This window comes from Lampetra fluviatilis, chromosome 29 (assembly GCF_964198595.1).
Source record: "Lampetra fluviatilis chromosome 29, kcLamFluv1.1, whole genome shotgun sequence".
Lineage (NCBI taxonomy): Eukaryota > Metazoa > Chordata > Hyperoartia > Petromyzontiformes > Petromyzontidae > Lampetra > Lampetra fluviatilis.
Genome location: NC_136303.1, coordinates 757,536 through 784,324, shown reverse-complemented (window position 1 = coordinate 784,324; position 26,789 = coordinate 757,536). Strand labels below are relative to the sequence as shown.

General features: G+C 59.2%; 1 protein-coding gene and 1 long non-coding RNA gene across 8 annotated transcripts; one reads left to right on the top strand and one right to left on the bottom strand.

Annotated features, from left to right (window-relative positions):
- Positions 1-320: 320 nt before the first annotated feature.
- Positions 321-24,183, bottom strand: GRIK5 (glutamate ionotropic receptor kainate type subunit 5). Of its 7 annotated transcripts, XM_078869933.1 has the most exons (21): positions 24,070-24,149; positions 19,603-19,681; positions 18,778-18,925; positions 18,434-18,592; positions 16,296-16,393; positions 15,630-15,795; positions 15,080-15,258; positions 14,814-14,867; positions 13,062-13,226; positions 12,675-12,827; positions 11,994-12,098; positions 11,462-11,569; positions 10,715-10,918; positions 9,279-9,392; positions 8,253-8,362; positions 7,600-7,773; positions 5,339-5,504; positions 4,090-4,315; positions 3,362-3,490; positions 2,695-2,819; positions 321-1,832 (listed from the first exon to the last, which is right to left on the bottom strand). In XM_078869933.1, the coding sequence occupies exons 2-21, from the start codon at positions 19,618-19,620 to the stop codon at positions 1,503-1,505; spliced, it is 2,931 nt and encodes a 976-aa protein (XP_078726059.1). In that variant the 5' UTR covers positions 19,621-19,681; positions 24,070-24,149; the 3' UTR covers positions 321-1,502. The 7 variants fall into 7 exon arrangements, with proteins under 7 accessions (XP_078726059.1, XP_078726058.1, XP_078726060.1 ...); XM_078869932.1 differs by lacking the exon at positions 19,603-19,681 and having other exon boundaries at positions 24,070-24,183; XM_078869934.1 differs by lacking the exon at positions 19,603-19,681 and having other exon boundaries at positions 321-1,778; positions 24,070-24,183.
- A 643-nt stretch (positions 24,184-24,826) lies between these two features.
- On the top strand, positions 24,827-26,787 carry LOC144942917 (uncharacterized). The gene is made up of 3 exons (XR_013639425.1): positions 24,827-24,887; positions 25,579-25,691; positions 26,704-26,787. It is a non-coding gene; the product is annotated as an uncharacterized LOC144942917 (long non-coding RNA).
- Positions 26,788-26,789: the final 2 nt, after the last annotated feature.

Genomic DNA, 26,789 nt, shown 5'->3' with positions numbered 1-26,789 from the left:
TGGTTGTGGTGGTTGGGGCCGTGGTTGTGGTGGTTGGGGCCGTGGTGGTTGGGGTCGTGGTTGTGGTGGTTGGGGCCTTGGTTGTGGTGGTTGGGGCCGTGGTTGTGGTGGTTGGGGCCGTGGTTGTGGTGGTTGGGGCCGTGGTTGCTGTGATTGTTGGTGGTGGAGGCTGCGACATCCTCTTCTATCTTCACGGCGGCGACTCAGGAGCCGTCCGGTGTCGCTTGGTGGTGTCGCACGACGCACAGAGGCTCCACCAATCCACCTCCACCTCCGCCACACTCCTCTCATCATCGCTCACGCACTCTTCACGAGCTACATGATCTGTAAATTGACCTCTTTATTTGGGAAAATGTTAGTGATGTGGAGACAAGAGAAAACAAAACCGTGACATCGCCGTTCCCCGGGGGGTGGGGGAGAGGGGGCATCGCCGCCTTCCCGTGATACACCGCGAATGCCCAGTGATGCACCGCGAATGCCCCGTGATGAAATGCACCTGCGCGTCGTGAGAGGCCGTCACAGGTGTGGAGAGCCATGGAGAGGCTGGGGGCACATGGGGGATGAACGCCGGGGGTCGGGTGGTGGAGGGCAGCGCGGGTGGGGGGGGGGTGACGATGGTGACATCGCCGCCTCACGATACTTGACATCCCAGACCGATGACTAATGCGTACATGAAAAAAACAACAACCCTACTCTGAGCAGATTTAGCACGTGGTACAAGGCAGCTCCGTCGGTCACCGCGCGACTCCAACGCCGCGTCGCCGCCCTGAAGTGTCGGGGAACGACCGGGCGTCACCGGCTCCCGTGCGGGAGCCACAGTCACCGTGGGGGTCACATCCGGTGCCGCTGCTGGACAAGGAGGGGGTAAGGGGGGTTGCGGGGAGGGGCGAGGGGGGGGCCGCCAAATTTAAAAGCGGAACACCGCCGTCGTGACCGTCGGCGCACCGCGGCCCGGCGGCAGCGTCGCCCGCTTCGACCTCCTCCCGTCTCGGCGGCACGGGGAGCGTCTCCGTGACGGAGCGGGCGGCTCCGGCTCGAGAGCCGCGCGAGCTCTGCCACGGCAGCCCCCGGCCCCCCCCCCCCCGCGCCGCTGGTCGGGTTCCGCGTGGTGCCGGGCGTGTCGGCCGGAGCGCCGTTGCGCGACGGCGCGAGCGAGTCCCTGCGTTGCGCCGCGCGTCCAAGGCACGCGCCGCACACGCGCGCGCGCACGTTCCGCGTGGCCAGTCGGAGCACGCGGTCGGCGCGGCCGCGACGTCCTGGCCGGACTCCGCTGGCATTGGCGGCCGCTCGTGGGCAGGAGGAGGAGGAGCCGTTCAGCCTCGATCGACGTCGCGCGGAGCCGGCGGTCGGCCGGCGCTTTCGGGATGCCGGCGCCGGATCTCCTTGCGGCGGCGGCGACGGTGGCGCCCTGTCCGGATGGCCCCCCCGTCACGTCGCGCGGCCTCCCCGCCCGCGTCTCTCGTTCCCTCTCTCCCTTTCTCTCCGCCGCTCGCGCCGGGCCGTCAGAGCGACGACTGCTCCGTGTCGCGGTGCAGAGCGTCCGGCGCCGCCCGCGCCGCCAGCAGCCTCAGCCGGTACTGCTTCCGGCACTCGCGGCACGAGTGCATGTGCGTGCAGGCCGGCGAGGGGGGCTCCGCGAGGCCGCCCCCCGCCACCAGCTTGCCGTTGGCGAGCTTGAGGTGGAGGCCCGAGGCGTCGGGGGCGTGCGGCCCGCGCGGCGGCAGCGGCGGCGCGCGGCCGGGCCTCCGTCGGGGTTGGCGTCTCCGCCGGGACGTCTCCTGACACGAGACAGCACGGCGCAGCTCGCTCACCATCTCCTGGCAAACAGACACCTGCGCACGCCGCGCCGCACACACCACCGCCACCACGCACACCGCCGCCACCACCGGCACCGCACACGCCACGCGCAGACACCACCACACGCAGAGCACGACAGGCGTCCCGCACTCGCTCCTCCACCTCCAAACAAAACTCGCGACGCCGCGGCGGGATTCGTACGACGCATGCCGGGGTCGTCGCGGGTCAACTCAAGGCGGGGGAGACGCCGGCGCGGGGCTCTGCAAAGCGCTCGGGTGGACACTGTGGGGGCCCCCAGTGTGAGACGGCATCGATTGATTACTTTAACCGCCCCTTACCCTCTGGTGGTTTAACCCCCCCCACCACCCCTCCACTGCAACCAGCTTGGGTGGTCATAGCTGTAACAAGGTGGGAGTTAACAAAAATACAGGCCATCACTAAGCTGAACACAGTTAAATCTTGACTAAAAGCTTTCGTGACTGCAGGAATTAATATTCTTTACGAATAAGAAAACTGAACACAGTTGTAAGAAACCTTGGGCAGACACCGCTAACCCTATTGACTACGCTGACTCTGTGTTTAGCCGGGGTGGGGGGGTGGGGGGCGGGAATCAAATTGCTGTGATAGCATCTCTACCCCAGGGTCCCATTCCAGGCAGGGGATGGTGTGCGGGTGGCTGTGGCGGTGATGGTGGCGGTGGTGGCGGTGGTGGTGGTAGTAGTAGTGGTGGTGGTAGTGGCGGTGGTGGCAGTGGTGGTGGCGGTGGTGGTAGTGGTGGTGGTGGTGGTAGTGGTAGTAGTGGTGGTGGTGGTAGGGGTGGTGGTAGTGGTGGCGGTGGTAGTGGTGGTAGTGGTGGTAGTGGTGGTGGTAGTGGTGGTGGTGGCCATGGAGCCCTACCTCATCTGATTCGGAGGCCGTTTTTCGCGAGTTCCAGATAAACTCGAGAACAGCGATGAACACGGCCATGATGAGGCCACAGAACAGAACCACGAAGATGCCGCCAATGTTTTCCAGACCCAGGCCTGTGCGGCACACAGAAGACAACATGGTTACCACGTGCGCTCAAAACCGGCTTCTGAAGGGCGCGTGAGTTGACGGTGTCGGCCCAGTTACCAACAACAACACAGACGCACGTGACGACAATATCGGTTTGACCGCCACGTGACGAACTTCTCTCTCACACGCAGAGCGGGTGGGAAGGCGCTGCCCTCTACTCCGTGTGGACCAGAGAGGTCACTCGAAGAAGCGGTCTCGGAGGTCACTCTGCGATATCCACTTCCGCGGCCCGTTCACGAACAGGACGGGCTCCACTGCTCCTCTGCCGGATTCTTCGTCTCGTGAAGATGCGACGCCGATTGCGCAACCGGCATTAAAGTGGGGGGCACTTTATTTAATTATTTTAAACATTACCACCTTGCCCTCTCGCGGGGGGCTTGGGTCCCACGGCAGCAATTCAACTGGCCGCAGCTTCCATTCAGAGTGGATGTTGCACGACTCCGTGTGACCCACCACCCCACCACCACCCCCACCATGGCCCCCACGCCGTCCCCGTGTCCCCACGTACCTTTGGCGCGGTGATCTTCCTCCTTGGGGCAGCTGCCCCCCTCCCACCACTTGCGCTTCAGGATCTCGATGCGATTGTTCTCCTGCAGCTGGAGGATCGCGAGTGTGATGTCATCACGGAAGGGGGAACCTGCGGGCACGCGTCACGCAGCACACTCAACATCGCCCCCCCCCCTCTCTCCACTCCCACACCCCCCCCTCTCCACTCTGACAATCCCCCCCTCTCCACTCCCACAATCCCCCTCTTTATCGTTAGTCATTGATATTAAATAAGATTAATCGAATTCACCCATTGGCTAACCTGATCTGATCGGATGTAGCTACGCCACTACCCACCCGCCTCCCCAAAGATAAAGACGCCACGTGCAACCTTTACAGACTGTTGGGGCAAGTGCTGTTAGCGAGCACCTATTAAGCCCGAAACGGCACACAAAGGCGGGGGGGGGGGGGGGTGCCCAGCACCACGCCCGCCGCCTTTGTCTCCCCAGCTACGATGTTTGCACACCGCACTAGGTACACATTTGATGCCGAGTTGACCTAGGGGAGGCCCAGGAACCGGTTCAGACGACTATGGTCACAGCTGTTGGTGGCCGTGAGCCGCAATCAAACTCGGGTCGCCGGTTTCGTGGCGCAGCGAAGCGCCACCGCTCCTCGCCCAGCCGCCCGGGCAGCGTGAGCGCCACGGCGGCGGTGGTGGCGTCATACCGAGCGGCATGCCGAGCGTCATACCGAGCGGCATGCCGATGCCGTAGCCCTTGGTGTCGAGCAGGCCGCCGATCTGCGTCAGGTTGCAGTTGCGCTGCCGGTGGTACTCGTTCATGGTGGACTCGAGCAGGAACGCGTAGTTGGCGTTGAGCACGCGGGCAATGCCCTCCTCGGTGCTCTTCACAAACACGCTCGGCTGCTTAGACAGCATGAAGTTCCACATGCGCTGGTAGGTTTGGTAGCGCGAGTTCTGTAGGGGGGTGGGGGGCGAGCGGCGGCGGTTGAGGTGGCGGGGGGGGGGCTCCCGGCTGCTGGCGGCGGCGGCGGGGGGGCGGCGCTCCCCGCGGCTTTGACCCCCGGGCGGGCACGCCGCTCGCCCCCCCCCTCACCACCTTCCGGCCTCGCCGCCGAGAAGGAGAGGCCACGCAGCCACCCGCAGCACAGCACGCCGCCTCGAGCAGCCACACCGACCTCTCGCCACCCAGGCACACACCTCATCAATACAAGGACCCCCCCCCCCTCCAATAACACCCCGTAAGTGCTGTTAGCGAGCACCTATTGAGGCCGGCAAGGAAACACGAGCGGGTGATGTGGAAGCACCACGCCAGGCCGCCTTTGCCTCCTCAGTGCTGATGTTCACACAACGCACCTGATGCTCATTTAAGGCTGAGTCGACCTAGGGGTTTAAGTGAGAAGCCAAAGCGAACTTGTGGGTTGTTTGATTCAAGAACGCATTTGCACAGTTGAGTGTCTTACCGTTTTCCCAAATCGGAATTGCATGGCTCAGAATTGTTCCAGATTATAACCCAGTTGCACCAAATCAACCCTTCATGGAGTGATGGTCACTGGCTTTCCATTCATAACTCAGCCAGTCACTTTATTTCCGGTAAGGCCCAACGTCTCCCACTAACTCTCACCACCTCTCACCATGTCCCACAATCACCACCTCTCACCATCTCTCACAATCTCCCACCATCTCTTACAACCTCTCACCATCTCCCACAAGATCCAGTGATCTGTCAACATCTCTCGCCACCTCTCCATATCCCACAATCTTTCACAATCCCCCCGCCATGTACCCCCAAGCTCCCACAAGCTCCCATAATCCCCCACCATCTTCCGACATCTCCCACCATCCACCAGCATCTCTCGCGAACTTTTCAACAACATTTCCCAGAATCACCCAAACATCGGCCACAATCTCCCACCATCTTTCATCATCAATCATCACCACACCCCCCTCCCTCCCCCGCCCCCCCGCGCCATAACAGACCTGAAAGAAGGTCATGGTGGAGCCGGCCTGTAAGGTGCCATACTCGATGTTAGTTTGGTCAGCGAGGTCTTCGGCTGACTCGATGGGCACTTCCATTCTCTGAACGGTAAGGAAAGCAGCCAGATTCGCTGTGTAAGACGAGATGATGATCAAGGTGAATGCCCACCTTGATAAGAACATAAATTTTCAGGCAACCTTGGCGGGGAGAGAGGGCAAGTCTTCAAAACACACTCTAGAGAAAAGAAGACATCTGCAACATCTGACAGCCGTTAGTACCCTCCAACAGCCCCCCCCCCCAATTCCCCACCTATCTACCCCTACCCCCCACCCCGACCACACAGGGCTGCACACGTGACCGTCTGGCTGGTGAGTGATGTGCCGTGTCATGTGACTGATGCCCCGTGCCACGTATTTGATGCACTGAATCAGTCGACCTGCTTGCCTTTTCATCGGCTGCGAAAACGCTGTGTGGCAACCACCTGATCTGTCGCTCCATACAAAGTCAAGCCCTCCCTTCTCTATGCTTGTGAAGCGTACAGCCCTTTACAGGAACATCTGTGCTGATCTTCAACATTCAGGCGAGACTGCCCACGATCCATTCTGGGTTTAACCCTATTGGATTGTGTGAGGACCTCACAGATCCTTGAACGATCTCGACACTTTCACATTGGCGAGCTCCTACGGCAGGCGAGGTTGCGTTGGCTGGGTCATGTAGTCCGCATGCCGAAACACCACATGCCCAAGCAGATCTGCTTGACTGGATCGAGGGTGCTAAACGGGCGTGGCGCGGGCTAGAGAAGAGATCGGCTGCTCCGGTACAGGAGGATATGGAGCTGAGCCGATGACTGGTACCAGCAGTGTCAAGATCGGCCTCTATGGAGGAGGCTCGTGAAGGACGCTCCTGGGCAGTTGGAGGCAGTAGCCCTCCAGTAACAACGGAAGGCAGAGGAGCGAAGCTCACAACAACGAGTAGAGCGCTGGATGTCTAAAACGCAGCAAGGTGGCACAGTGCAGAGCACAGGTGGTGCATCTACCAGTCATCTAAGCCATTCAACTCGTTTAACATGGGTCCGTCCCGTCACCTCCTGCCAGAAAACCTTCTACACTTCACGTGGCCTCAAGGTGCACCCAGGCGCCATGGTGACGTCGGCGTGTGAGAGTGAGCGTGGGTGGACGTGGGGTGTGTGTGTGTCCGTCTCCAGCGGGGCTTGTCAGATGAGCGCGTGTGGTGGTGACGATGGGACACGCATGCAGCCCTGTTAGGCCAACCAACCAATGTCACGTAGCCCATGCACACACGCACCCACGCACACGCGCAAAGACAAAGATCCCCCATACAGCCTTTAGCAGACTGTTCGGGCAAGTGCCGTTAGCGATCACTGATCGAGGCTGAAATGGCACACGCGGGGGTGGGTGGCCAACACCACGCCCGGCCATCGTTGTGTCCCAATACCACACCAGGTACTCATTTGAGGCTGAGTCTACCTAGGGGAGGCCCAGGACCGGTTCAGATACTCGTCACTGGTGTTGGCCGTGAGCGTGAAGTGCTAACCACTGCGCCACCGCTCCTCCCCACCCTGACACACACACGCCCCTCAAACACATTGCTAGACTAAGTATGGACATTTAAACGTTTCATTTTAATATCTAAACAATGAATCACCGATTGTCGTAATTAATCATGTGAACTACATCGAAATTCATGAAGCAATTACAGCGAGCAGTTCACGAGGAGGCGTGAGTGTGAGCAGCGCTCGTGTCGGGGGCGATGGTGTGTGCAGCGTGCAGCAGCAGCAGTAAGAGGGAGCAGTGTGTAGAGTGCAGCAGTGGGAGGTAGCGGGGTGCAGCAGCAGCAGAAGTGGGAGGTAGCGGGGTGCAGCAGCAGCAGCAGTAGGAGGGAGCGGGGTGCACGTGGCGGGGGAGTGGGGGCGGAGCGGGACCACCTCGGGCTGCACGCTTCATGCTGGGTGCGTTGTGCAGGGAGTTTAATGCAGCGTCTTGGGTGCTGGGTGCAGCCTGCGGTGTTCTAACGCGAGGGATATTGGCTGCTTAGTGGGTTGTGCTGGGTACGATTTCACGCGCAGGGCTTTAAGAACCGGTTCAGATCATCGCTGTGACTGCTGTTGGTGGTGGCCGTGAGCGGGAGTTGAACTCGGGACGGGGGGGGGGTCTCTGCCAGGTCCGTAGCGCAGCGCGTGGATCTTTGTGGATGAGCGTGCGCGTGTGCGTGCGTGCGCGTGTAGCTAGGAGGGGACACGTACCAGACGCCGCTGACGCAGCGGGTGGAGAGCGCGCGGGGCATGATCTCGGAGCCCTGCTGCATGAAGCCCCCCACGGGGAACCAGAGGCTGTTCCCCAGCGTGTACTGGTTGACGGCGAGCTCCGTGCGGCCCCGTAGGCACGGGTACGGGTTGTACCACTCGTACGGCGAGAGCCTGGGGGGGGGGGGGGGGGGGCACAAGCGCTGAGATCGTGTCCCGCTTGTCTGTGTGCGTGCCTTGCGGTGTGTGTGTGCTGCTGCTGCTGTGTGTGCCGTACCGGCCTTTGTAGGTGCTCGCTAGCAGCTCTTTCTCCAACAGTATGTTAAGGCTATACGGGGGATCTTTGTCTTTGTGTGTCTATAGATATCGGTAATGTCGTGGTTAGCGCGCTGCGTTACGAACCTGGCTACCCGAGTTCGATTCCCGCTCGCGGCCAACACCAGTGACGATAATTAACCGAACCGGTCCTGGGCCTCCCGCTAGCCTCAAATGAGTACCTGCTGCGATGTGTAAACATCGCCCCTGGGGAGACAAAGGCGGTCCGGCGTGGTGGTGGCGGCCACCCACTCCCCTCGGGGGCGGAGCGGGGAGGTCTCTGTGCATGTCGTGTCGCGCGCGCGAGCGACGAGGTGTGGAGTGAGGAGGTAATGGACCTGGCGACGAGGAAGAGAATGCAGGAGACGGCGAGGTACGCGAGCAGCATGAACAACCACACGGCCGGGGAGAAGGGGTCCAGGAAGGAGAAGTAGCCGGGCTTGCGGCCCTACACACAACCACAGAAGCAGCAGCAGCAGCAGCAGACGCAGCAGCAGCAGCCGCAGCAGCAGCAGCAGACGCAGCAGCAGCAGCAGCAGCCGCAGCAGCCGCAGCAGCAGCAGCAGCCGCAGCAGCAGCAGCAGCAGACGCACAGCCACGTGTGAACGCGACCGCAGACACACGTCTGCGCTATGAATCCAATGAGCCGGGTGCGATTCCCGCTCACGGCCAACACCGGTGACGAATATCTGAACCGGTCCTGGGCCTCCTCGAGGTCGACTCAGCCTCAAATAAGTACCTGGTGCGGTGTGTAAACATCGACCACTAGGGAGACAAAGGGGGCCGGGCGTGGTGCTGGTCACCGACCCCTTCGTGCGCCGTGCCGGCCTTCGTAGGTGCGCGCTAACAGCACTTGCCCCAATATTCAAAGGAAGGTTATAGGAGGGGGATCTTTGTCTTTGCATGTGCGTTCGTGCGTGTGTCTGTGCGTGCACATGCGTGTGTGTATCTTTCTGTGTGTGTGTGCACGCGTGCTTGTGCGTCTTTCTGTGTGTGTGCCTTTCTGTGTGTGTTTTTCTGTGTGTGTGTCTTTCTGTGTGTGTCTTTCTGTGTGTGTACGCGTGCGTGTGTCTTTCAGTGTATGTGTGTGTACGCGTGCGTGTGTGTCTGTGTGTGTGCACGCGTGCGTGTGTGTGTGTGTCTTTCTGTGTGTTTTTCTGTGTGTGTGTCTGTGTGTGTGTGCACGCGTGTGTGTCTGTGCACGCGTGTGTGTGTCTTTCTGTGTGTGTGTGCACGCGTGCGTGTGTGTGTCTTTCTGTGTGTGTGTCTGTGTGTGTGTGTGTCTATGTGTGTGTGTGTGTGTCTGTGTGTGTCTGTGTGTGTCTGTGCGTGTGCGCGCGTGCGTGTGCCAGTGAGCGCCCCACCAAGTGCACGCGGTACAGGATGCTGATGCCGAGCGTCATGAAGGGTTTGGAGAAGTCGATGACTTTCTCGCGCTCCGCCGTGATGGTGAACGACGCCACCGCCAGGTCCGCCTTCTGCGAGCGCCATGCACAACGACGACGATCAGCCAGCACTCAGTGGCGGTGACGCCACCACGGCGCTTGTGCCAGGCTTGGTGCACTTTGAGGTCACGTGACATGTGGAAGGCTCGCTGACAGGTTAGGGGCAGACCCAGGTGCCATGGGTTGACTGACTCAGATGACTGGCAAATGCACGTGCATCATCTGTACCCCCTACTGTGCCAACTCGCTGTGCTTTAGCCACCCGGCGCTCCGCTCGTTGTGAGCGTTGCTGCTCCGACCTCCATTATTGTTGGAGGGCGACTGCCTCCAACTGCCCGGTAGCGTCCTGCACGAGCCTCCTCTATAGAGGTCGATCTTGACACCGCTGGTACCGCTCATCGGCAAGTCCACTCAGCCCCACATCCTCCTGTACCACGTCACTCCATCTCTTCTCGAGCCCGTGCCGTGCCCGTGTATCCCCTCTTCTGGCCGGCCAGACAGAAACTGCTTGGGTAGCACATGGTACAATCCCGTCAAGCCCTGATCAGCGCCCTACCTTGTTACAGACGAATTCAGACCTTGCTGGTCACCCCGTGCCCTCAGACATCTCAGCGTTCATCATACGGAGTCCCATTACAAGGGAGAAACACAAACACGTAGACAACAAAAATTTCCCGGATTGAAACGGCTGTACGCCGTATGGACCTGAAAACTCAATTTCCCTGCACAAGAATACGGGGTGAACCGTCTGGGTTGACAGCGAGGGTGACGGCTGGAAACACACACACGCACAAACACACACACACACGCACAAACACACACACACGCACAGACACACACACGCACAACACACACGCACAAACACACACACACACGTGCAACACACACACACACGCACAAACACACACACACGCACAAACACACACACACGCACAAACACACACAAGCACAACACACACACGCACAACACACACACAGGCACAACACACACACGCACAACACACACACACACAAACACACACACACAAACACACACGCACAACACACACACACAAACACACACGCACAACACACACACAAACACACACACACGCACAACACACACACGCACAGACACACGCACAACACACACACACGCACAAACACAGGCACAACACACACACACGCACAACACACACACACGCACAAACACACACGCACAACACACACACAAACACACACACGCACAAACACACACACACGCACAACACACACGCACAACACACGCACAACACACACACACGCACAAACACACACGCACAACACACACACACGCACAACACACACACACACGCACAACACACGCACATGCTCACCCTCTGAATGAGCTCCCCCACCATGCCCGTCCACGTCCCGTTGGGCTCCGGCGCCCCGTAGATGCCATCGTCCACCAGCTTGATGCGGTAGTTGAACTTGAGGATGTCGGCGATCTCGGCGAGGAGGTCCACGCAGAAGCCCTCGTACTGCGCGTTCCCCTCCACCTCCTTGTAGTTGGGCCGCAGCATCATGTACGGGTTCTCCTGCACGTGCACGTGCCCAGCCACCGGGCGCGCAACCCGCTTTCAGATGCGCTTCTGCGGCCGTCTGGAACGTTCTTCGTTCCAATAATCGGAGGCCACTGGAGCTCTGCACTTTAAAGTCTCGATTAAAAACTCTTTTCTTGAGAATTGATTTTCGTCTTTAGTTTGTCGTCCTTCTGCCGCACCTCCGATTAGCGCGGGTTGGCTACGTACGGTGCGAAATAAGTTCAACATACATACAATCCATATTTTCCCACCGGGCACACCCGAGCCGTGCCAGCACGGTTCTTGTGGACAAAACAGCTTTATAGCTCATTAGATTCCTCCAGCATAAATACAGATTATGATTCTGGTTCAGGCTGGGTTGTTTGTTTTCCCACTGGCTGTTTGGTGTGCCATGCCGGAAACCGAACGAACCGTAACGCGCCGCCCTTCACGAGAAGACGCCGGAGTCTGGCTTGGAGCCAAACCAGGGCCAGGCGCGGAGCGCGACGTCACCACGTGTGCGTGACGTCAGTCCGTAGGCGGTGGCGGTGACCTCACCTGGATGGTGGTGACCGTCAGCGTGCGGTTCGCCAGGCTCTCGGAGGGGTTCGCCGTGGGGAAGGTGATGTCCATCATGAGGCCCCGGTTCGAGTGCCACTTCCCGATCTGCGGAAGGGGCGTGGGGAGGCGGAGGTGGGGGGGTTCATGGATTATATATTTTTTATTAATTACAAATTTTTACCCCCTTAGAAAACCCCAAATAACATGCATGTGGCAAACACGTAATGACACACACACTCGTATACAAAGCCAAAGATCCGCATCATCTCCATCCCTTCTCTAGCCCGTGCCGTGCCCATGTAGCCCCCTCTTCTATCCGACCAAACGGAAGCTGCTTGGGCAGCACGCGGTGGCTGGGCATGCGGGCAACATGACCCAGCCAACGCAGACTCGCCTGCCGGAGGAGCTCACGGAGGCTGGTGAGCCAGGCGAGGCAGGCGAGGTAGGTGAGCCATGTGAGGCAGGTAAGTATGGTGAGCCAGGTATATCAGGTGAGCAAGGTGAGCCAGGTTTGTGACGCAGGTCTCACCTGCTTGAAGCCATCTCTTCTCAGCTGCAGAACGCGCAGGCTGTAGTTGGTTCGCTGTCCACGGCTGTTAAACTCAACACGGCCCGTCAGCCCGTCGTACTCCACCTGTGGGACGCGGGGCACAGGGACACGGAGGACACCGAGGCGAGAAGAGATTGACACAGAGAGGCACATAGGAAGCGGAATCGCACAAGGCAGAGACCGGGTGGAGATGCGGGAACACGGAGACACGGAGAACACAAACGCCGAAGGCACGGTGCCATGTGAGAGAGAGAGATGGGACGGGGACACGGGGACGCAGGGAGCCAGGCAGCCGGTGGGACACCAGGGCAGGGGGCTACTCGAGGGCACCTTTTGCCGGCGCTTTTCTCGAGGTGCCCCGTGTGACCTCACGGTGTCAAACACCGTGTTGTAGGGGTCATGGGGGGGGGGGGGGGGGGGTCAGGGCCACAGGTTAGGCTCGCCACCTGTGCAGGGACAGCCCAGGAACTGCGTCTGTGTTTGGGTGGTGGCACTGGGAGTCGATTGGAACCAAGGTCCGGTAACGGTGCTGAGTCGAGCTCTGTCGCGGTCAGGGTACGGGCGAGGGAAGGGGTGGAGCTCGTGGTACGGGTAGGGGCGGGGTAGGGGTGAGGTAGGGGTGGGGGTAGGGCGGGGCTAGGGGCGGGGCTGGTGGCTCACGGTGCGCATGTAGTTCATGAGGCTGGTGCCGTGGTTCCAGATGTGCGGCGAGCTGCAGGACAGCGTCTTCACCGACACCACTTGGCTGCGGTTGAGCTCCCGCACGGCGTTCACCACCACGTGCACCGCGTCGAACATCAGCCCCGCCGTCAACTGAGACGCGCGGGCGGGCACAGAGGCAAAGACAAAGATCCCCCGTGTAGCTTTTAACAGGCTGGTAAAGCAAGTGCTGTTAGCGAGCGCCTATTAATGCCGGGGTGACACACGAAGGACACGGGAGCAACCTCCCACCATGTCTCCCTCCTCCACGCGACGCCGTGGGTCATGGCCACGTGGGATCCAACGATGCCGAGGCCACGGCTCTGTGTCCCGTCTCCCGTGTCTCACCTCGGGCCCTGGGAAGGGTCGTCTCCTCCGGCAAGTCTCCCTGCTCGACATGTTGAGGCTGCGCACGAACTCGGGGTAGAAGGGGTGAGCCTCGTTGTAGAGCGAGAAGCCCAGGATGCTGGGGCCGTCCGCTCGAAGGCCCTCCAGCTGCACCACGGGGAAATCCTGCCCAGGAAACACGCGGGGTGACCTCCAGACACACAAGGTGACCTCCAGACACGTGGGGTGACCTCCAAACACGCGGAGTGACCTCCAGACATGCGGGGTGACCTCCAGACACACAAGGTGACCTCCAGACACGCGGGTGACCTTCAGACACGCGGGGTGACCTTCAGACACGCAAGGTGATCTCCAGACACACAAGGTGACCTCCAGATACGCGGGGTGAGCTCCAGCCACGCGGGGTGACCTCCAGACACGCGGGTGACCTCCAGACACACAAGGTGACCTCCAGATACGCGGGGTGACCTCCAGCCACGCGGGGTGACCTCCAGACACACAAGGTGACCTCCAGACACGCGGGTGACCTCCAGACATGCGGGGTGACCTCCAGACACGCGGGTGACCTCCAGACACGCGGGGTGACCTCCAGACATGCGGGTGACCTCCAGACACACAAGGTGACCTCCAGACACACAAGGTGACCTCCAGACAAGCGGGTGACCTCCAGACACGTGGGGTGACCTCCAGACACGCGGGGTGACCTACAGACACACAAGGTGACCTCCAGACACACAAGGTGACCTCCAGACACGCGGGGTGACCTCCAGACATGCGGGTGACCTCCAGACACACAAGGTGACCTCCAGACACACAAGGTGACCTCCAGACACGTGGGGTGACCTCCAGACACGCGGGGTGACCTCCAGACACACAAGGTGACCTCCAGACACATAAGGTGACCTCCAGACACACAAGGTGACCTCCAGACACGCGGGGTGACCTCCAGACACATAAGGTGACCTCCAGACACACAAGGTGACCTCCAGACACACAAGGTGACCTCCAGACACGCGGGGTGACCTCCAGACACACAAGGTGACCTCCAGACACATAAGGTGACTTCCAGACACACAAGGTGACCTCCAGACACGCGGGGTGACCTCCAGACACATAAGGTGACCTCCAGACACACAAGGTGACCTCCAGACACACGGGGTGACCTCCAGACACGCGGGGTGACCTCCAGACACACGGGGTGACTTCCAGACACACGGGGTGACCTCCAGACACACAGGGTGACTTCCAGACACACGGGGTGACCTTCAGACACGCGGGTGACCTCCAGACACGCGGGGTGACCTTAAGACACGCGGGGTGACCTCCAGACACACGGGGTGACCTTCAGACACGCGGGGTGACCTCCAGACACGCGGGGTGACCTCCAGACACGCGGGGTGACATCCAGACACACAAGGTGACCTCCAGACACGTGGGGTGACCTCCAGACACGCGGGGTGACCTCCAGACACAAAAGGTGACCTCCAGATACGCGGGGTGACCTCCAGACACACAAGGTGACCTTCAGACACGCGGGGTGACCTCAAAACACGCGGGGTGATGAGGGTGGCCTCAAGGAAGATTGGGTGACCACACGGCACGCGGTGAGGCATGGGTGGGTGGGGGGCGTGGGACGATTGCCGAGGAGATGCTGAGAAGGAGGCCCCCAGTTCAACGATGGCTCCGGGGGCTCATGCCAACCAGGGCGGGTGAGCGTGGTGAGCGAGGCTCGCAGTGGGCGGTGGTGCTCACCAGTGTGGTGAGGATGTAGCGGTAGTACGCAGACAGCATGCCCAGCTCGGACGCCTGTCCGTCACACACAAACATGCAGACAAAGGCAAAGGTACCCCAATAGCCTTAACAGATCGCTGGGGCAAGTTCTGCTAGCGGGCACCTATATGAAGGATGGAACGCTGCATGAGGCTGTGTGTGCGGAGCGTATGGTGAACACAGTGAGTGCGGTGAGTGCAGTGTGGTGAGTGCGGTGAGAGCGGTGAGAGTGGTGCCCACGTGCGTACCCGCTTGAGCACGGTAAGGGCCGTGGGCGCACGAGCGTCCAGGATGATGGTGCTAATCTTGTCGTCGCGGATCTCCTTGAGTAGCGGCGTCGGGTCCTGGTCCTCTGCGAGCATCCGCACGGTGAACGCGTCGCGTGCGATCAGGAACTTCCGCACCAGCTCCTCCAACCGCATGAGACCTGTGGGGCAACCACGCACAACCACGGTCAATAACAACCACGGGTAACCAGGATCACATGCAGCCACACAGCATGCGGTTATAGTGGTTGTTGTGGCGAGCAGCGGGTGGTCAGTGGCGATCAAGGTTAGGAATAACATTGATAAGCACTGTGCATTGTGAGCAACAAGCGTGGTGAGAATGGTGAGTGAGGTGAGAATGCGGTAAGAATGGCGAGCGTGGCGAGTGTTTGGTAAATGTTTTGGTGAGCGTGGTCAGTGTCTGGCGAGTGTGCCCGTGGGGAGTGTTTGGCAAGTGTGGTGAGTGGCGAGCGTGGCGAGTGTTTGGTGAGCACGGTGAGCGTGTGGCGAGTGTCTTGCGGCGCGCGCGCACAGTCGGGCTTGACGCAGAGCAGGCTGACGGTGGAGGCGTTGAAGAATCCGATGAGGCTGCCGATGGCGTTGCTCACGTCCTCGTAGCTGGGGTAGAGGTTGACCGAGGCGAAGCGCTGGTACAGCAGCTTGGGCGTCTCCTCCGCCCCCACCTTCACGTGTGGAACCTGCGTACGGAGCCACGGAGAACACAGAGAACAGAGAGAGAGAGAGACACAGGGATGTCCCACGGTTTTTCCATTCCCACAAACCGAGCCACGCAAGGGCCACGACGGGGTCGTGCCAGGCCAGACCGACGCTGCTCGGAAGGCGTCGCGGTTGTTTTTCCACTGGGGGAGCCGAACCTGCGCCGTGCTAAGTGACGCACTGCGTACCGCCTGATGTCACGCACGCGGTGAAGGGATAGTTAGCCCTGGCCCTGCTTGGCCCCCGATCCAGATTCAGATGTGGTGGGTGTGTTGATTGTGGTGGTTATTGTGAATGTTGTAGTTGTGGTGACTATGGTGGCGTAGTTGTGGTGGCTTTAGTGATCACTTTGACGTGATTTTAAAGTTGGAGTCAAGTAGCCACGTGAATAGTCTGCGCCACATCTAAACTTTGGGGGGTGGGGGCGGAGGCACTGCCCCTGCGTTCAGAGCGACGTCACGTGATGAGGTGCGGCCCTCACCTCTTTCTCACCGCACACGTGACTGATGACGGAGGAGGAGGCCGGGCTGGAGGAGGGCCCCAGCACGGCCACCACGCCCTTCTCCATCACCTGGCACACTGCCCAGAGACACACACAGAGACCCACAGAGATACATAGAGACACACAGATACCCATAGAGATACATAGATACACACAGAGACACATGGAGATACATAGAGACACACAGAGACACATGGAGATACATAGAGACACACAGAGACCCACAGAGATACATAGAGTCACACAGAGACCCACAGAGATACATAGAGACACACAGAGACCCACAGAGATACATAGAGACACACAGAGACACATGGAGATACATAGAGACATACAGAGACACATGGAGATACATAGAGACACACAGAGACCCATGGAGATACATAGAGACACACAGAGACCCACAGAGATACATAGATACACACAGAGACCCATAGAGATACATAGATACACACAGAGACACATGGAGATACATGGAGACACACAGAAACCCATGGAGATACATAGAGACACACAGAGACCCACAGAGATACATAGAGACACACAGAGACCCATAGAGATACATAGAGACACATAGAGACACACAGAGACCCACAGAGATACATAGAGACAGACAGAGACCCATAGAGATATATAGAGACACATAGAGACCCATAAAGTATATAGAGATACATAGAGATACACAGAGAAATGCATAGAGACACACAAAGACACACAGAGACCCATAGAAATGCATAGAGATACACCACGCCGTTCATCACCTGACGCACTGCTCATGGAGATACACATAGATACTTAGAGATACGCGTGAAGATACATATAAAGGTATATAGAAATGCATAGATATACGAAGGCACACACACAGACACACACGGATATAGACACATATTACTGGTAGGAACCTCCTGGTTACACCAGCCCACAGGGGATTATTGTGTCCGTCCGTCCGTCGTGAAGGGAGGGGCTGGGTGGGGAGGGAGGGGCTGGGTGGGGAGGGTGGAAAGGGGTTGGGTGGGGAGGGTGGGGCTGGGTGGGGGGTGGGAGGGGTGGGGCTGGGTTGGGAGGGGCTGGTCACCCTGTGGTGCCCTTATACAAATCAACGTTTAACCTACTCACGCCGGTTTGTGCCCGCCCTCACAGTCGGGCATATTTGCGGAATACACCACGCCGCCGTTGACTCTGGCCATTGACCGAGCAACCCAATGTTCCTACCAGCTCCCTCCGCAGTAATGTGTTTACACATGCAGATGCATACCATGTGAAGGAATGACTGTAATAAGTACATTTATGGACGATTAATAAATGAACGAGTGATTGAATGAGCGGGCACGTGGTGAATGATCAACGCAATGAGCAATGATGAGATGATTGGGAAATAAATTTAGATATCGTAGAGTGAATGAATCACACAATGATGAGTGAATAATGCGTTCACAATGATATCCTGATTTGGGGCAGTTCAGCCCATCATCCATCCGGGGTCAATAAAAGCGGTTCCACTTCGTCGAAAAATTCCTTGTGGATAGACTCGTCCTTGCCATATGAACGTGGAATGTACACCACTGGGTCTGTAGAGTTGTGAACAGGAGATTATCACCGACGCCTCGAGGCTCATTAAGATCAGGAAATGACTTTGACTTTGTGAGCAATTACCAATTAGGCTGAACGAGCGAGTAGTGAGCGCGTGACACATGAATGATGAATGACTGAGTGCCATTAAATAACCCCGAGCCACGCGGGCGGTTCTGCATCTCCCACCAGCGAGGCGCGGACTCGTGGTGAGCGCGCAATGTCAGCAGCAGCTTTGGTTCAGAGCGAGCAAGCTCGTCACGACCGCTCCCTGCATCGCACGGCTCCACTACAGAGCCCCCCCCCCCCCCCATCGGCCCTGAGCTCTCACAACGAGAACCTCGCTCGAGCCAAGCGCCGCCTTGCACGGCGAGTCGATTGCAGCTGTGACGACGGCGCTGTTCGTTGCTGCCCGCTTGGCGTGTTGGGCCCTGCGCTCAGCAGAGGTGTGTCTGTCGCCACGGTAACCCCGCGTCGTCGCCACGGTTACCCCGCCCCCCGCGCCGTCGCCACGGTTACCCAGTCCCCCGCGCCGTCGCCACGGTTACCCATCTCCGTGGCCTCGTAGTCGTTGTCGTGCAGCAGCTCGTGGACGTCCACGTCGACGCGAGCGCGCGGGAGCCCCTCGGAGCCCACGTGCTCCTTGGCGAGCGCCAGGGCGAGCTTCTCGCCGCGGCCGCACGCCGGACTGTCGTCCAGCAGCGCGGCTGGGGGGCCGGTGGGGGGGGGGCACGGGGAGGGTTGGTGAGGTGGGGATGGTGAGTGAGGGAGGGTGAGGTGGGTATGGTGAGGCACTACTCACCCATGGGCAGGGATGGTGAGTGAGGGATGGTGAGGCACTACTCACCCATGGGCAGGGATGGTGAGGTGGGGATGGTGAGGCGCTACTCACCCATGGGCAGGGAGGTGAGCACGGGGGCGCTCCCCGGCACCATGAGCAGCAGCAGCAGCAGGAGGAGCGGCGGCCACGGGAGGCGCGGGGACGACGCGGGGCCTCGCGGAGCCCTGACGGGGGTCGCGCAGCTGGGGTCCTGGGGCGCCTGGGGCGGGGAAAGGCGGGGGGGGGAGGCGGGGGGGGGGGGGAGGCGGGGGGGGGAGGCAGGGGGGACGGGGGGGAGGCGGGGGGGGGGGAGGCGGGGGGGGGGACAGGGGGGAGCCGCCGATTTCAATTCCCGGCCAGGGCTCATGAAAAATGGTATTGGTGAAGGTGATGGTGGTGATGATGGTGAAGGTGAGTGTAGTGGTGGTGGTGATGATGGTGGTGATAATGGTGAAAGTGAGTGTGGTGGTGATGATGGTGGTGATGGTGAAGATGACGGTAGTGGTGATGGTGAAGGTGAGTGTAGTGGTGATGATGGTGGTGATAATGGTTGTCTTGATGGTGATGATGGTGAAGGTGAGCGTGGTCGTGATGGTGGTGATAATGGTGAAAGTGAGTGTGGTGGTGATGATGGTGGTGATGGTGAAGATGACGGTAGTGGTGATGGTGAAGGTGAGTGTAGTGGTGATGATGGTGGTGATAATGGTTGTCTTGATGGTGATGATGGTGAAGGTGAGCGTGGTCGTGATGGTGGTGATAATGGTGAAAGTGAGTGTGGTGGTGATGATGGTGGTGGTGGTGATGGTGAGGGTGAGTGTAGAGGTGATGATGATGATGGTGGTGATGATGGTTGTAGTGATGACGGTGGTCGTGATGGTGATGGCTGGGCAAGGTGACCTCGTGATGAGGCGCCATCGCGACCGCGAGAGGTCCGAGCAGGGGAACGAGGCCGCGAGTCTCCCCGCTATCGACGAGACTAATCACGCATCGAGTCACAGGCGGACACACACAGATACATACACACGGATACATACACAAATACATACACACGGATACATACACACAGATACATACACAAATACATACACACGGATACATACACACAGATACATACACACGGATACATACACACAGATACATACACACGGATACATACACACAGATACATACACACGGATACATACACACAGATACATACACAAATACATACACACGGATACATACACACAGATACATACACACGGATACATACACAAATACATACACACGGATACATACACACGGATACATACACAGGTGCACACGGATACATACACAAATACATACACACGGATACATACACACGGATACATACACAGGTGCACACGCACGCACACACAAATACATACACACAAATACATACACACAAATACATACACACAAATACATACACACAGATACATACACACGGATACATACGCTTGCACAATGAGATATACAACCAGGTACATAGAGATATACACACGTTCAATGCAAAGCCATGGACACATACATTCCCTACACGTACACCACTCCCTACACGTACACCACTCACTACACGTACACACACTTCCTATACGTACACACACTCACTACACATACACACACTCATTACACATACATACACACACTCACTACACCTACACACACTCCCTACACGTACACACACTCACTTCACGTATACACACTCACTACATGTATATATACACAGACACCCATAGTCGCATACCGACACAAAGACAACGGCCTAGGGGGGAGGCCCAGGACCGGTTGAGATGATTGCCACTGGTGTTGGCCGTCAGCATCTGGGAGAAAGAGCTTTATAGCTCATCGGATTACTCCAGCATATTTTCAATATCCTGACTCTGTGCGGGAATCGAACTCGGAAAGCCTGGCTGCTCATAGCGCAGCGCGCTAACCACATCGCCACCGCTCCCCCATCTTGCTCCGCACAGACAAAGACGCACGCGCGGGCCGATGACCACCGCTGCTCCTCTGGCTGCCACCCGGGCCGCACTCTCGTCCACCGGACACCATCATCATCATCTCCTTGACTATATTCGCTCCCCGCGGCACGGTGTCCGCTCGCTCTCGTACACAGAGAGAGGGAGGACGACTCGGAGGCGCGGGGAGGAGGAACCACAGACGAGCGGGAAGCCAGCAGCAGTAGCAGCCACGCGGTGCCGGCGATACACCACAATTTCCCGAGCTCTGCGGCCCTCTATATATGAACGTGTTATCGGCATATTTAATGTTTGTACGTGGAAGGAAAGCGGAAGCACCCGGACAAAACCCACGCACGCGAGGGGGAAACACTCTATCCCATCCAGAGAGAAGAGTGGAGTCCACTTGCCGTCGCCGTCTCGTGGCGAGTCGGGGTAATGGTTCCTCCCCGACGCCCGCGGGGAAGGGAGATTCACAATGTTCGTGCGGTGATCCACCAACCCCTCGCTAACTTCCGCAGTGCTGGGGTGCAGACCACGTGAGCTGGGCATCGTCCCAGGTTGAATTCGCAGCCGCTGTGTCGCCCATTCTCTGTAACTTTCCACACGCTGTTGCCAGGGAACAACTCGAGCGATGGATGGGCGTGCGCGTGTGAGGGTGGGTTTGACTGTGACTGTGTGTGTGTGACTGTGTGTGTGTGACTGTGTGTGTGTGTGACTGTGTGTGTGTGTGACTGTGTGTGTGTGTGACTGTGTGTGTGTGTGTGTGACTGTGTGTGTGACTGTGTGTGTGACTGTGTGTGTGACTGTGTGTGTGTGACTGTGTGTGTGTGTGACTGTGTGTGTGTGAGACTGTGTGTGTGTGAGACTGTGTGTGTGTGAGACTGTGTGTGTGTGACTGTGTGTGTGTGTGACTGTGTGTGTGTGAGACTGTGTGTGTGTGAGACTGTGTGTGTGTGACTGTGTGTGTGTGTGACTGTGTGTGTGTGAGACTGTGTGTGTGTGACTGTGTGTGTGTGACTGTGTGTGTGTGACTGTGTGTGTGTGACTGTGTGTGACTGACTGTGTGTGTGACTGACTGTGTGTGTGACTGACTGTGTGTGTGTGTGACTGACTGTGTGTGTGTGTGACTGACTGTGTGTGTGTGACTGTGTGTGTGTGTGTGTGACTGTGTGTGTGTGTGTGACTGTGTGTGTGTGACTGTGTGTGTGTGTGTGACTGTGTGTGTGTGTGACTGTGTGTGTGTGACTGTGTGTGTGTGACTGTGTGTGTGTGACTGTACAACAAACCTGGCGACTCGGGTTCGATTCCCGCTCACGGCCAACACCAGTGACGATTATCTGAACCGGTCTTGGGCCTCCACTAGGTCGACCCAGCCTCAAATGAGTACCTGGTGCGATGTGTAAACATCGCCACTGAGGAGACAAAGGCGGCCGGGCGTGGTGTTGGTCACCCACCCCCTCGTGTGCCGTGCTGGCCTTCATAGGTGCTCGCTAACAGCACATGCCCCAACAGTCTGTTCAGGTTTTGATTTAAAGCTTTCATGACTGCAGGGATTCATATTATTGGATCTTTCGGTAAAGTCACGTAGAAGGGAAATAATAAAATAATAAAAATAAAACATAATAAAATTCTCACGACGTTTCGGCTGCTTGTGCAGCGTCTTTCCGACAGCTGTTCCTCACCTGAGGACGGTTGCTTGTGTTGTGGCCGAATCGTCGTGAGAATTGTATTATGTTTAATTTGTATTATTTTATTATTTCCCTTCTACGTGACTTTACCGAAAGATCTAATAATAAGTCTGTTCAGGCTAAACAGGGGATCTTTGTCTTTATCTTTGTGTGACTGTGTGACTGACTGTGTGTGACTGTGTGTGTGTGTGACTGTGTGTGACTGTGTGTGTGACTGTGTGACTGTTAGTGACTGACTGTGTGTGTGTGACTGTGTGACTGTTAGTGACTGACTGTGTGTGTATGACTGTGTGTGTGCGATTGTGGCTCTGCGGTGATTGAATGGAGAGCGGCGGTGTAGCTGTGCTACGAACCCGGCGACCCGAGTTCGAGTCTTGGGGCGTGAGAGTCGCGGCGTGAGAGTCGCGGCCTGGTGCGGAGACAAAGGCGGCCGGACGTGGTGCCGGCCCCCCCCCACCCCCCTCGTCTGGCGTCCCGGCCTTCGCAGGTGCTCGCTCACAGCACTTGCCCCGACAGTCTGTGGAGCCGGCACCACCCTCGGCCTCCTTTGTTTTCCCCCCGACGCCGATGCCGACACCCCGTACCAGGCGCGACTCGCTGCTGCTAAGCGGACATTGAAGACCCCGAGCCGGTTCAGACAACACTCGCACCACTGATGTCAAGGCGACGAGTGCGGAGCGCGGTGCGCTAACCACTGCGCTCCGCGCACACACACAAAGGCAAAGATGCCGCCAATAGCCTCTACAGACTGTTGGGGCAAGTGCTGCGAAGGCCGACACGGCACACGAGGGGGTCGGTGGCCAACACCACGCCCGGCGGCTTTGTCTCCGCCCCAAGTACTCATTTGACGCTGAGTCGACCTAGAGGCTGCCCAGAACCAGTTTAAATAATCGTCACTGGTGTTGGCCGTGAGCGTGAATTGCAATCGGGTCGCTGGGTCCGTAGGGCGCTAACCGATGCGCCGCCGCTCCCCACACATACATACGTATAAACATACGCATGTACACACATGCACACGCAGGTACACGCATGCACACGCATGTACACACATGCACACGCATGTACACGGAGACAAGGACACCCCCGTGTCGTCTACATATCCTGGTGGAGCAACTGCTGTTAGCGAGCCATTGATCCCGCCACGAACGAAGGGGTGGTGAGGCCAACGACAAGCCCGGCCGTCTTTGTCTCCCGAGTGCTGATATGTACACACCCCCACCTTGCACTCGCCACGTACACACACACACACACGTACCAATACCTCACCATTACAACTCACTAGAGCTCGCCACCAAACCTCACCAGACAAAACCAGGCATCAGCAGACATCACGAGATATCACCAAACTCACCAGACCTCGCCAGACCTCGCTGTCAAACATCGCCAAACTACGCCAAAACCTCGCCAGACAGCACCGCCGATCTCACCAGACATCACCAAATCTCACCAAACATCACCAACCTCACCGGACATCACCAAATCTCACCAAACATCACCAACCTCACCGGACATCACCAAATCTCACCCGACATCACCAACACCCCACACCAACGCTCACCGCCGAGCTCACCAGCCTTCACCGCCAACCCAGCTCAAGCCTCTCGGCGAGCCGAGCCCCCCCCCCCTGCGACGAGTCTCGATACAAGGGGGGTAACCGGACCCCCTTGGAGCCGGACCCCGTTAGGCTGGACCCCCCCCCCCCCAGTGTTTACCTCCAGCAGTGGAGTCGCCATGGCACCGCGCGGTGTGAGGACGATCCGGTCCCGCGTCCCGGGGGCTCACATCCCCGCGCGGCGATGGATGCTCGCCTCCCGCGCTGGGGGCGATGTGCGGGGGGGGGGGGGTTGGGGGGGGGGCACGAGGCGAGTCCCGGCTCGCTCCGAGGGCGCCAACCGGGCGGGGATGAGCGACCGGAGCGGCGCGGGGAGTGGCCGCGTGGGTCACATCCCGTCGCCTCGGGGGGACAGCGCTGCCGGGAGAGCTGCGAGATGGTGCAGCGGGGGGGGGGGGGGGGGTAAGTAGAGGGGGGCGGGGGAGGTCGACTATCAGGGGATCTTTGATGGACCCGGCAGCGGGGGAGTCCTGGAGGTCGCCGGGGCGCAGGGAGCGGGTGATGGGGGTCTGCGTGTCGCCGGATTCGCGCGAGGGATCAGCGCAGGCGGTGGAGCGGCGGCGGTGGCGGCTTCAGCACCGCGATGCGCGCACGGGGGGGGGGGGGGGGGGGGGGGTGAGCCCGGACGGGAGCGACCCCGCCCGCGCGCCGTAGAGGAGCCCGGACAACCGCGGTCGGAGCCCGAGACCCTCGGTGGAGCCAGGAGAGCCGGGATTGGAGCCAGGAGAGCCGGGGTGGAGCCAGGAGAGTCGCGGGTGGGACGCGGAGAGCCGCGGTAGAGGCGCGCACTGCGGCGGGATGCGCAGGGACCGGCGAGGTCGCCGCTCAATCCCAGCGGCGCAGGGAGGCGGCGGCGGGCAGAGCGAGCGCGGCGCTGCGCCTGGCCAAGCCGCGGCGCTTCCACTGCGGGCTCATTGGGTATGGGCGGCGCGGCGCGCGGCGGCACCGCCACCACCACCACCCCGCCCATGCGCTCCCTCACTCCCTCCCCCCTCCCACCCCGCTCACTCCTCTCTCCTCCATTCTCGACTCCTATACCCCCCTCCCTCCCCTCCCTCCCCCCCCTCCCTCCCCCCCTCCCTCCACCATCACCTCTCCGCTTCCCTCCCTCCTCTCGCGCTCCGCTCTCTCCTCTCCCCTCCGTTCTCGACTCCAACCCCCCTCCCTTCCTCCCTCCCTCCCCCACCACCGATTCCTCTACTGCCCTCCCTCCTCTCCCACCCATCCTCGCTCGTCTCCCACACTCTCACTCCTCCCGTCCATCCTTCGCCTCCATGCCTCCGTTCACTCCGCCCCGCATCCCCTCCACTCCATCTGTAACCTCCGCCCCAACCCCGCGCCGTCTCCATCTCTCGCCTCCCCCCCCCGGTCCACCCCCCCCCCCTCCGAGTCGGCCCGCTCCTCGCTTCTCATGGCGCGGGCGAGCGGCCAGCAGCCGTCTCTCTCGGGGGGTGCTGCGCCTCTTGTTTGGCTGTGCGCGTGCTGCGGAGCGGTGGCCCGGGGGGGGACGCGCTGAGCTACGAACCCCGACGAGCCGAGTTCGATTCCCGCTCGCGGCCCGCATCGGTGGCGTTTTCGGAATTGGTCCTCCCCCCCTCCCCTCCCCTAGGACAACGAGTTTACGGTGCGGTGTGTATAAAACATCAGCACCGGGGAGACAAAGGCGGCCGGGCGTGGTTCTTGCCACACGACCCTCTCGTGTGCCGTACCGGCCTTCATAAGGTAGCTTGCTAACGGCACTTGCCCCAACAGTCCGCTAAAGGCCACCACGGGGATCATTGTTTTTGTATTGTGGGTGTTCTTGTGTTGTGTCAGAAGAGCGGTAGCGCGCTTTGTTCGCGCACGTCGCTGCGAAGCCGGCGATCAAAGTTCATTTTCCACTCACGGCCACCATCAGTGACGAATATCTGAACCGGGGCAGGGCCTAGCCTCCTCTAAGTCGACTCAGCCTTAAATGAGTACCTGGCTCGGCGTGTAAACCTCACAAGGGAGACGAAGGCAGGCGGGCAGGCGTGGTGTTGGCAAAGCCACGCGTTCATGCGCAGTTCCGACCTGTCTCGGTGCTCGCTAACAGCACTGCGCGATGAACCAAGCGACTCGAGTTCGATTCCCGCTCACGGCCAATAACAGTGACGAGTATTTGAACCGGCTGTGTGCCTCACCTTGGTCGACTCAGCCTTAAATGAGTATCTGGTGCAGTGTGTGTAAACATAATCACTGGGGAGACAAAGGCGGCCGGGCGTGGTTCTGGTCACCCATCCCCTTGTGTGCCGTGCCGACCCTTCATAGCTGTTCACGAACCGCACTTGCCCCAACAGTCTGCCACATGCTGTACGGGGGATCTTTGTCTGTGTGTGTGCGGCTGTTACGAGCGTTGTCGGGGCGCGCGATGGATCTCTGCAGATGCAGCACGGGGAAGGTGGCACAGCGCTGAGACTGAGATCCCCTCCACCCCCCCCCCCCTGGGGAGCGGTGGGGTAGCGGTTAGCGCGCTGCGCTACAAACCTGGCGACCCGGATTTGATTCCCGCTCACGGCCAACATCAGTGACGATTATCTGAACCGGTCCTGGGCCTCCCCTAGGTCGACTCAGCCTCAAATGAGTACCGGGTGCGACGTGTAAACATCGCCTTCATAGGTGCTCGCTAACAGCACTTGCCCCTACAGTCTGTTAAGGCTATACGGGGGATTTTTGTCTTTGCCCCCCCCCCCCCCCCACACACAAACACACACAGGGCGCGTGGAGGTTTTCAAGTGTGCGCAGAGTTCGTGGATGCATGCACGGGGCAAACTCCTGGGCCCGGCTCTGAGCAAGAGAAGC

What these genes read in the sequence shown, in the direction of transcription:
- GRIK5 (XM_078869932.1), bottom strand. Translation starts at nt 24,090, where the DNA reads ATGGCGACTCCACTGCTGGAG. An exon ending in GAAGAGATGGCTTCAAGCAG is followed by an intron (nt 11,570 to 11,993) that starts GTGAGACCTGCG and finishes CCCCTTCCGCAG; the next exon opens with ATCGGGAAGTGGCACTCGAA. An exon ending in CCACCATGACCTTCTTTCAG is followed by an intron (nt 4,316 to 5,338) that starts GTCTGTTATGGC and finishes ACCCCCCTACAG; the next exon opens with AACTCGCGCTACCAAACCTA.